Below are 12,366 nucleotides of genomic sequence, written 5' to 3'. Positions count from 1 at the left end.
TTTTGGCCAAAGTAAAGTGTTTTAAGCTGGACAAGTTTGAACTCATCCGTTCAAGGTTATTTCTTTCATCAATTCAATTGTTAATTTAGCGTCGATCCACAGCTGACTGGTAATGCAGAGCAAAGGTCATCGAGGTCACAAGTGTCAGGACCATTAAGATGTCAATAGCCAATAGCCCTGGGCTAACAATGTTTTTATGAAATAGCTGAGAAAATCACCACCCATGAAACAGCATTACTTAAATTATCAATTTGATAAAATGGTTGTTCTTTAAGCTCGGTCAAGTGCAAAAAGTTCCATTGTTTTAACGCATTGAGTTCATGACGATTAATGTAGGTCAAACATTTACTCATGCCAAATATATTCATATTTCGATACTAAATCTGATAAGTTAAAATTATTTTTCAATCAAGATAAAGGCCATACTGCTATAAGACTGCTTATAACATTGTTGAATTAGCCTAACACTCAATTGATGAAGGAACCAACAACCATTGCTTTCAAATTGTCTCAAAGAGAACAATATTAAAAATGAACTAATGGTCATCCTCAACTGGTAATACAAATGTATGCATGCTACTTTGAACCGATTTGAAATGTTCTCAGAAGTGGTTTTTTTTTTGGTTAAGGCTCAATAGCCATTGAAAAATACATCACACCTTTTGATTAATAATAAGTGAAAATAAATTAATTTTAAATATTTTATTTTTATTATTTTTGTAGGATTTTTTTTTAACTTTTTTTTCTCATCATATTCATAAATAAATAAATATTCTATCTACATACAATAAACATTCATAACATATAAATACAGTCTAAGTTCATACACATAAAATCTGTCCACACTCTCTCATTTGCATATGATTAAATTATGATTCACAATCAGTGACACAATGACATGTAAAATTTTGACATGGTTCGCTGATTCATACGTTCATGAACAATGCACTCTCATCCAACAAAGACATTTTCTCGATCCATACTTAAGTCAATAATTTATTCTCATTCACTCATTATTTGATTAAAAGTTTGTATTGTTCGATTTGTAAAGGCAGTGTTGTTATTGATCTCCCATTTAACCGTTAAAGTGTCACTTAAAATCAATCGATAAACCAGTGTGTACCAGTGTACTACCATCTTGGGTAAACAATTTATTTATCTGGATTAAACCCAAAGTTAAGTCCGGTCAATCCTATTTATAAGTCTTTGGCAAGGATGGACGAAATGAGCGATTTGTTTTGCAACCAATAAATCACTGACCATGATTATCATACAGTTAATGCTATTGGAGTTGGCATGGTAACCGAGTCCACAACGTTCGAACCACAATAAATATTTCCTTTGTCACTAAGTCCGTGATATCCACTTATTGATTTTGTTGTGTTTAAATTAGTGTAGAACACTTCGTCGTTTTCTTCATCGCTATCTTCATCGTCCGCTTCGTCGTCTGCATCATCGTTTGTTGTCCGAGACATATCTTCACAAAGACCACCTAAACTTGTATTAAATACATTTACTAAAGTTGTCATTTGAGAACAGTCTGTTTGCATATCTTCTGTATCTTCGTTAAAGTCAGAAAGTTTTTCATCACATTCCAAACGTCGTTTTTTAATCACGATTACATGATGATCATCCTCTGTTTGTGATTGATCATGATCATGCCTCCGTTTACTAACGCACCTAGAACAGTTGCTGACGTAATCGTTGACCTCATTTGAATCAGTACATTGACTCTCAGAGAGAACATGTCCACTGAGATGCGTATATGTCACTTCACAATTTTCCGTTGTATTATCACAATGAGGATTGTCTGAAACATTTTCATTGTCCAGTTTAGAACATTTTGGCGGTGCATTTTCTTTGTCTTCTTGACATGGTCTGTTGACTCTATAATCAGTTTCTAATCGCGACCTTTTTACCGCTAGGCTATTGTGTGTACTCAACTGTAAACTTGTAGTATTTGAAACAGAAGAATTTTGATTACTTATCTGCTGATTTGAATGTCCAATTTTAGAATCCGAATTCTGTTGAGCCTTCTTTGCAAGCATTGTTTGTAAATTTTCCATCATATAGGCACTCCGTGCTTTATGTAATACACTAGCTACGAGTAAGTTTTTGTGTAAGTTTATCCCTCCACGTTTCTGCCTTGATGCTGCAATCTTTCCCAATGAAAGTGCAATCAGTCTTTGATATTCTGTAGCCATTATATTCTTTCCGAACAGACTTTCCTAAAAGTAAACAATAATTCCTAGTAATTATTACAATATTTGATCACTGTTTGATAGCGATGTGATCTACACGCGTATAGCGTAGTTAATGAGCAATAACACATACAACATCCTGTTTTGATATCTTAGACTGCCCTGTCTGCCGGACAACCAATCAAAATTTAGGGAAAATCGTGACGTAAAAATTTTGTCCAATCACAAACCAGGAAACACGCAAGAATTTCCCTAACATGTGTTCGGCTAAAAATAGATTGACCTCCAAATAAAGAAAAACAAAAATATCGTCATAGCGCCGAGTTCATTCACTGCAGCTGAGTCACGCTATGAGGTGTTGAACAGTGACTTGTCCGATCGGGTTTTTAACCACAGGCCCACAATTTAACAAAGGAAAAAATCTTCCCTCGAAATATGTTATATATGAGGATGGTGTATTTAAACAGATGAATTAATTTAAAATTTACACTTATTGAAATATACAAGGTTACATGAATAATTAGTAATTTATGTAGTGTACAACCCATTCATAAATCATTTCCTGGAGGAAATACACGTTACAAGTATTTCCTCAGTATGACTGTGATTTTACACACATACCATCGATTAATCAATCATCATGCGATCATTATTAAACAATGTAATTGTTTGCTGTCATACGCACAAATAACCCAAGGAAAAACTAATATTAAATATAACGGTTTATTGGGATTCTAACTGATAAATTATCTTTAAACACACACATAATTATGTAACGGGACTGAATATGATTATGAAGTGAAAGAAACGAATTGAAAAAAAGCAAAATGTTTATTGAAGTGTGAAGATAATTTTATTTGCTCTTTTTTTGTTTAATATCCAGGGATCAATATCTAGGATTTACATATTAATTATGTAATTAAAATACCAGATTGTAAACACACACACCATGTTAGACAGGCATAACCATTATCAGATTAGCTATGATTGTAATAACATGTAACTTGATATATTTTATCTCTTGTTAGAATAATTATTTATAAAATCCGGCGATTATAAGAATCAAAGATATGACCTAACTCAGCTAAAACGCCTCGCCCAATGTATTAAACACACAATTCTGTCTCGTTTGGTAATTTCCTTATTATAATGGGGAATTGCTGAGAAATGGCACACGACTAAAATATATATTTCGGCAAGGAATTGTATATAAAAATATACAATTCCTTGATTTCAGTCACAAACCTATTAGCAAACCTTATAAGCTATAGTTTGCAAAGAGGTTTGTGAAAAAACATATTTTAGGCCGATATTTATTAATAAGTTTCTCTGTGCCAAGGCCGTAACTAGGCATCTTATTTTAGTGAGGCAAAATAATTGAGCCGAGCAAAGCGAGGCGAAAATTTTTTTTGGAGGGTATGAAATGAATGGTGCAAAATCCTGCATTCTAGGCATTTTTAGAGAGTTTGATAATGTTTTGAATTTGTACACTTTTTATATAAATTTTTCATATTTTAAGACTTTTACTAACACCAAATTTTTAACAACTTTATTTAAATTAATATGTGATATAATCATCCAAATATCACTGATTTGAGTCTGCTGCCAGAACATAAAACAAACATCGATTCAGTAGAGTTTGCCACATTTTTCTATGGCCGGTTCAGTCAAATCGTTTCAGAATCATGATTTGGTCTGCTGATATCCTTATCGCGATAAACATGGAGCATGGCAAGACCGCACAATATCTCGCCACTCATGTATGCTCTTTTCCAAGTTTTCAGTCGTTTCAGGGCAGTCTGTGTTTCTAAATTAAGGTAGCACATTATCATCAACACAATGATCAATGTATTCTTCCAATTCCTTCTCCATCAGCAATTCGGTAGCAGCTTTTGTTTGCAAAAGGGAATTAAGCTTTCCTGTAAGCACCATCATACAGTCGCAGTTACAAAATATTAAACTCGCTTTTATGCTGACAAAGAGTAGACAAACTAAGGATAGAATGAGATAACATACATGTATATGATTCTATTTATAGATTAAGTATATATGATATGGGTACAGGGGAATTGGAATGGAGTTTTTGACGTTTATATGTAGTTCCGTAATTTCAAATAATTTCTGGAAATAGTTGATGGTATTTTAGTTCCAGAATCTATAAATTTAGGGGTTAGGGGTTGGAGGTGTCCGATTCCGAAACCCCGAATATAAAGAAACGAAATTCCGTAGTCCCGAATATATAAAGACAAAATCCTGTGTTAAAGGTTCTACCATTCCTCAATAATATCAAATTGGAATATGGGATATTTTTTTCAATTTTTAAGGTTAAAGAAACATGGGTAAAAACTAATCCATGCATTCATGTTTCATATTATTTATATTTTATTTATCTGTAAAGAGAAAGATTAAAGTTCGTGAAATGAATACGCAGATAGGACTGCACCCTTGCGATGCCCAGTACTTGATTTGTCAAAAGTTGGTGAAACGGAGAAATGAATACGCAGACAGGACTGCCCCCTTCCGAAGACCAGTACTTGATTTGTCAGTCTACTTATCGTTTTTGGATTGTTCTAATGAATTTATATGCAATACTCAGACTCTGTTTACAAAAAAAAAACTAGTTTACTAGAATTATTCCTTCTTTACCTTCAGTGTCGCTTTTCCCTGAGGCTTTTCCTTTTTCTGCAAGAGCCTGTTTTTAACTAAAGATCCATGATGATTATCGTTACTAGGTTAAAGTGTAATCGAGAAACATCACCCGTTGAGATGCTGAGTTATATCCAGAAAGAATAGTTTAAAAGGAATGATGACAAGTTATAGCAATTAAGGTTGAGACAGAACAACAAATGACTATTATATTTATATATATGTATAAAAAAAAATAATCAGTGTCGAAATTTTAGTGAGGCAATTGCCTCACTTGCCTCAAGGGTAGTTACGGCCTTGTGTGCATATTTTAATCACCTCCATGCAGTCTGTGGTAGGGTACGGTTCGTGATGCTCAGTCAATGGAAGTACAATCAAGTATATATAATACATCCATGCTCAGTTTTTCGGTAATGTGAATTTGTTTATACCTTTTTAATGGCATTGTCAATTTGTGTTTTTTCTGCATAAAAATGTAACAAGGATCAAACTATTTCTTTCACGATAAAAGTGTCTTGTATTAATCACTATTAAATTTAGTCGCCCCGCTAATACATCAATTTTAGTTATTATAATCATAAACATAAAAAATTTGAGTGTAAAAATAAGTTCCTAAAAATAACTTACCATGATTAGTTTTTCCATTTCGATGTTGTTCGACAAATGGGTTATTTATTGAATACAAAGGTTTTTATGAAATTTATCTGTCAGAACTGGATCTTTCCAGTAATACGCTTTATCTAATTTTAACTGTCTAAAAATAGAACATAGTAAAACCCAAATATAGATCTAGAAATTGCCAGTAATCACTTTTTTAGGAGTCTTTGACTCTTGTGAAAGTTTTCTTTATTAAAATTACGCAATTTACAAATATGCGCAAGCATAATCATGTGCATAAGCTCAGTCAATTTGGCAACATAATTCTTGATAGAATGGAACTTGTATATATGTTTTAATTAGTATTTAAGCTGATGATATTTTACTGTTATTTTTAATATACAATATGTTTTATAAATGTTATCAAATATTTGATGTTATACGCAATGTTTTGTATGTATATTTGAATTATTATGTTATGCAAGTGGTGAGAATTTAATAAAATATTGAATCTTCAAGTTGAATCTATAAATTGTGTATGATTCATCATGTTAATTGTTAAATTAAAATTTATAATGCAGTTTTTCATAATTAGACCAGCTGTTATCTTATTTGTTAATTGTATTCACACCAAAGACAATAATATTAGATTAGTTAGATAGATATCGATTCCCAAATGAATTTGAACGTAGACCTTACCTTAACTAAAAACGTTATTCTGAGTTTCATTTTCCGTCAAAATCAAACAGATCATAACATGCAAAAATGAGGGGAATAAAAAGTATTTCCTTTTCCCGCTGAATTTTAGATTTGACGGTGATAGTTCTTACATAAAACTGCTAGAAAATTCCTTCTCTAAAAATTTGGAATTTTAAATATTGTAACAGTCATGCACATTGTGAGTAACTTAATTTAAAAAGTCCAATTATTAAATCTACAAGATTCGTATCTAAATTCACGTCTTTACTTTTTTTTATCAGCTCCATGCACGAAAGTTAGAACAGCCACTGGACTCATCTTTTGAATATTTAAAAAAAAAATGCATATCATGGGATCCAAATAGTAGCCCATCCGGTGCAGTGCATCATCTGAAAGTGCAATAATGCTAGTGTTTTTTTTTTTTTTTTATATGATTGCTTGATTGCTTAATTTGTAACGCTTTTTTGTTTCTTTATTATCTGCATGGTGTGCATAATATTCTTATTTATACTTTTTTTTTAATAAATACTTTCTTTTGCAATAAAGTTTCCCTTAGATATGACTGAAACTAATCTTCGACTATATATATAGCTGTCAGTAACTGCGAGCACTCTCAGATCCGTATACTTTATTGTTTATTTGGTATGGGATGTATAAGTACCCTGCCACCTCCACTCAATTTTATATGCATATATCTGCTCTGAATCAATCTAAAGGTTAAGCTATTTCAAATTATTTGTATAGTTTGTTCTTATGTTGTACTGCAGTTCACCACTGAACAAGGTGAGGGGAGGGTTGGCGCAGTCAAACTACTTTATTCTATAATTCTATATTGCCAGGCTGTACGTAGACAGGAGCCTGGGATTCAGTGGATGTCGTTTGTTGCTGCACATCATTTTTTATTATTGTTATTTTGTACCGTTTAATTGAGCCGTTAGTTTTCTTATTTGAATTGTTTTTACACTTGTCATTACGGGGCTTTTCATAGCTTCAACACAGCGGCTGAGTAATTCTGTATGTATACGGGTAAATTAGATGAAGACGATTTTACTTGTTTCCATGCACTCAATGAGCTCTTAATTTGATAAAACTTTTTGTATAGGATATGATCCTTGTGTTCTATTTTATTCTACCATATAATGACCGCCTTCAACAAATTGAAGATTATGTCACAGGAGGAAACTTACAACAAGACATAGATTGATATATATACAAATGAATTTTTTTTTAGAAAAATTGAAAAATGCTAAATGTATAATTAAGTTTTATGTTATAGTTGAGTTAATATTGTTGCTTTGAAATTGAAGATTTGAATTAGTCTACTGATGTGCAATTTACAATTTATCGGGTAGTTTGCACCAGTCGGTAAAAGTTCTTGGAAACAAGAATTCTTTTCTATGCTGTGTTTTGCATGATGGAATTTTCGGGAAGCTGTTCGAGTTATAATGGATTAATTTATTATTTTTAGATATTGTAACCTTTTCGTGTTCAATTTTATAAAACATTACTCATCTTGAGTCTTTTCTTCTGTCAGAGAGGCTGCGCCATTCAATGTGTTGTAACATGTTACCAACGCTTAAGGTGTTTCTGTATTTGTTGGTATCAAAACGCGCAGCCCTCCTTTTAACTTTTTGTGTACACATGCTTGTATATTTTTTGTGTTTGTTGTTAAATGGCAATCCAGATGTTGTGTTTTATATGAATAAACTTTTTGAATTCGACTTTTCTTGAAGATATTGAGTGAACTTGTCTAATATAAAGATGCACTCGCTTTATATGTGACTAGAATGGAAAACATGTTTACTGTTATAAGTTTTAAACAACAATGTACTATAATAGTATGTGCTAATAAATGTAGACTTCGTCAGTATGGTCGATATCTGAGTCTAAACATTTGGAATCAATATGTTTTCGAAAGGAAAATAAGAAAAAAAACTGAAATCCATAGCTAGCCAAATCTAGAAATATGAAAGAATATAATTGGTAAATCTAGCAACCGTGTTTCACTCAATTCAAGGCTTTAGGAAAAGTATTTAAAGAGAAACAAAATATACCAAGGAGATATTCTAACTCATCGAAAAAGAATGATGCTGAGTTCACACGTAATTCGAATTCAATTCGCATTAACTAATTCGAATTAGTTTAATTCGCATTCGAAACCTTTTACGTCCTAATGTCAGTTCTAATTCGAATTACAATGCGCGTCAAATCCACTTTACTGTCCAAACGACGTTAACTTTTAATTCGTATTTACAAAAAAGCGTATTTCTAATGCGAATTAGATAATTCGAATAAGCCAATTCGAATCAATTCGATTTAAAAAAAGAAGAGTGTGTGAACGCGATTTGCGAATTCAATTTGCATTCGATTCGAATCCAAGTCGAATTAAATGTCCGTGTGAACGAGGCATGCCAATGCCATGGCAAAAAACTAAAAACGACGAAAACACAACCAACAATATACAAACACCACATACCATATATTATATATACGTGCAACACTCGGTATGAGGTGCATGCTCACAAAATGATATAAAAATTCCAGTCATATCAAAGGGGATTTGTGGTTATTTTTAATTCATATTGTGTGCAGTTTTTACAACAAATATAAAAAATATTATTCTAGTTTTAATATGATGCGGAATCACATCACAAGTGTTTCATGGAAGTCAATCATAAAAGGAAACAAACAAATAAGGGTTCCGTGAGAAGGGGGAAAATAATGGACTTGTTGAAAAAATTACAATTTCAAGCACAGTGTTTTTGATACTAAAATTAACTCAGATATTCATGATATTTAAATATTTCGTTATTATGTGTATAATTATTATTTACTAGAAATACAAAAATATAATTGTAATGTGAAATTGGGTTAAAAGATTTAATTTTATATTTCCAACTTCAAATCTTAATTGGTTATACAAATGTATTAAACAATTAGTCCTTAGGCCATTTTTTTCGATAAGATTTTCAAAAACCGGTCAATACTGGTATTGCACAGGCCAGCTTCAAATTCAGGGAAAATACTGGCTAATACTGGTCAATGCGGGTGGTAGTTTGATAAGACGTTACTATGGGAAAGATAACAGTTCCTACCTGCTCAATTACTCTAGGGCAATAGATAGATAATGACAATGCAGAGAGTTATTTAATGGATATGTCCAGTTAACAATAGATAGATAATGACAATGCAGAGAGTTATTTAATGGCTATGTCCAGTTAACAATAGATAGATAATGACAATGCAGAGAGTTATTTAATGGATATGTCCAGTTAACAATAGATAGATAATGTCAATGCAGAGAGTTATTTAATGGCTATGTCCAGTTAACAATAGATAGGTAATGTCAATGCAGAGAGTTATTTAATGGCTATGTCCAGTTAACAATAGATAGGTAATGTCAATGCAGAGACTTATTTAATGGCTATGTCCAGTTAACAATAGATAGATAATGACAATGCAGAGAGTTATTTAATGGCTATGTCCAGTTAACAATAGATAGATAGATAATGACAATGCAGAGAGTTATGTAATGGCTATGTCCAGTTAACAATAGATAGATAATGACAATGCAGAGAGTTATTTAATGGCTATGTCCAGTTAACAATAGATAGATAATGACAATGCAGAGAGTTATTTAATGGATATGTCCAGTTAACAATAGATAGATAATGACAATGCAGAGAGTTATTTAATGGCTATGTCCAGTTAACAATAGATAGATAATGACAATGCAGAGAGTTATTTAATGGCTATGTCCAGTTAACAATAGATAGATAATGACAATGCAGAGAGTTATTTAATGGCTATGTCCAGTTAACAATAGATAGATAATGACAATGCAGAGAGTTATTTAATGGATATGTCCAGTTAACAATATATAGATAATGTCAATGCAGAGAGTTATTTAATGGCTATGTCCAGTTAACAATAGATAGGTAATGTCAATGCAGAGAGTTATTTAATGGCTATGTCCAGTTAACAATAGATAGGTAATGTCAATGCAGAGAGTTATTTAATGGCTATGTCCAGTTAACAATAGATAGATAATGACAATGCAGAGAGTTATTTAATGGCTATGTCCAGTTTACAATAGATAGATAGATAATGACAATGCAGAGAGTTATGTAATGGCTATGTCCAGTTAACAATAGATAGATAATGACAATGCAGAGAGTTATTTAATGGCTATGTCCAGTTAACAATAGATAGATAATGACAATGCAGAGAGTTATTTAATGGATATGTCCAGTTAACAATAGATAGATAATGTCAATGCAGAGAGTTATTTAATGGCTATACAAGTTTTTGAATACTTGGTATTTTTTAAATGCATTGGACAGTTTACAGAAAAGTCATATGAAACTCAAATTTAAAAAAATAATAATATGGTTAGTTTTTATTATAAAACTTATGTAAACAATCTTTATTTTTTCTAAATTTAAAAGAAATTTCATTTTTGAATTGATGGCTTCCAGACAACAATTCGCCGACATGTTTTCCGTATGCAGTTACCTCTCGTTAAAATCCGATGATCGCAATACGCAAGTGCGAAGGGGAAAACAAAACTGGCAGAGAGAGATAACAAATGTAAACATCTCTCTGTCATCGAGATAAACTATACCTTAGCTGCATATCCATGCTTCTTTGTTGATTGTTTACAAAGGTGACAATCTGTAAACTTCGGCTTTAAAGCAAGACCATTAAGAAGTTGCCATATTTTCACAACAATAAAAGAGTGAAATTTTGTTTTGGACAAATTTACGAAACGGATGCGTAAATAATGATAAAATCGTAAAATATGCATGAAGTATGCTTTCCTCCTATAATCAAAACTGCAGATCAATAGTATAGATGAAGATGTAAATGTTATATGTGTCAATGGTGCAACATATGGATTAATTCCTTCCTAACGTCTAGTGGCAAATATTTCGTGATCATTTGATTTTATATATTAGTCACACTTTGATACTAGTTATTATATATGTGTCATTGTATTCAGTATGCATTTGGCAAAAAAACGTGATGTAAAAAGCTAAAAGTGATACTGTCATTCAAGGTCACGTGTTATCAACATTTTGTTTCGGAATGTTACATGTTTTATTTCAGGAAGTTAACTTTAATGCAGGAAAATCGTTGATGGGGAAAAGTATAAATATCATTATTTCAACTACCTATATGTATATAGACAACTAGTCCTCAACACTGATTCGATCGAAGAGGCCGACATTCGTTCCATTTATAAAAAAAATTTGGACGATCAATGCATTTGAATGGGGACATATAGTTGGACCCCCCCCACGCTGTATTTTTAGTTACACATCGTTATGCGTTTTTAATTCGTTTTTAATTAAGTGTATCATGTATGCGGTGGTATTGTATGGGCTGCGTCATGCAATGAAGAAGTTTTGCTAGCTTTTGTAACTATACAAGTGCTCTTCGGTATATCATTCCAGAACATATTTCCCATCATATATAGAAACTCTTTATATTCATTTTGTTCATTTCAATCATCAGCTGCATTCATTATACTTTTCGGTCACTTACCAAAATTAACTTTTTTCAAATTATATGGATGGATACTCTATACCCAGTGATTTTCTATTCTATTTCTTAAAAGTCATTTTCTGAATACAGACTTGACGAGTTATTTTTCTATGGAGAAAGAAATACGTTAACTTATCCTCTTACACACATTAATATTCGTCTGTAGTTTTGGGAGCAAGTATTAAGCAAAGCTTATTTCAAAGTCTCATATATGATGCTGAAAAGTCCTAAGAATCGGGAATAGTTAGAACAGTTTGCTGACACGGGAGAGATAGCTTCTCCATTTCAGCTAGTATATTCGTAAGAGGATAAACATTAGGTAATCAATATTTTAACATTTTCGCCGCGATAATCCCGGAACCAAAAAATGAACCGAACGTGTAGATTATTTGGTTATCTGCATATTTAGCGAGCTACTACACCTGTTTCGAGCCGAGTACAAATACAGCTGATTTTTAAAGACACTAAACAGTTATTGTCTTTATCCTGCAATTAATTCTGTATATTGTTTGTTTTTTGAAAGACACAAAAACTAACATATTTAGCATTTATTTTCGATTTGTAATCCCTTGAGGCCCGCGTAGTAATATCGAAATCACACATTACACTGAAGACGGGTTCGCAAAAAAGAATCTCGAATGGTCAACAATAATACATTGCTCAAGGTGAATAATTA

At 32.1% G+C, this 12,366-nt stretch overlaps 1 protein-coding gene across 2 annotated transcripts; it reads right to left on the bottom strand.

Moving 5' to 3' along the window:
* Positions 1–687: 687 nt before the first annotated feature.
* Positions 688–5,585, bottom strand: LOC139511277 (immediate early response gene 5-like protein). Of its 2 annotated transcripts, none has more exons than XM_071297889.1 (2): positions 5,475–5,585; positions 688–2,228 (listed from the first exon to the last, which is right to left on the bottom strand). In XM_071297889.1, the coding sequence occupies exons 1-2, from the start codon at positions 5,490–5,492 to the stop codon at positions 1,269–1,271; spliced, it is 978 nt and encodes a 325-aa protein (XP_071153990.1). In that variant the 5' UTR covers positions 5,493–5,585; the 3' UTR covers positions 688–1,268. The 2 variants fall into 2 exon arrangements, with proteins under 2 accessions (XP_071153990.1, XP_071153991.1); XM_071297890.1 differs by lacking the exon at positions 5,475–5,585 and adding an exon at positions 2,335–2,364.
* Positions 5,586–12,366: the final 6,781 nt, after the last annotated feature.

The sequence above is a fragment of the Mytilus edulis genome, chromosome 2 (genome assembly GCF_963676685.1).
Source record: "Mytilus edulis chromosome 2, xbMytEdul2.2, whole genome shotgun sequence".
NCBI classification, from domain to species: Eukaryota; Metazoa; Mollusca; class Bivalvia; order Mytilida; family Mytilidae; genus Mytilus; species Mytilus edulis.
This window is presented reverse-complemented; position numbering and strand designations above follow the sequence as displayed.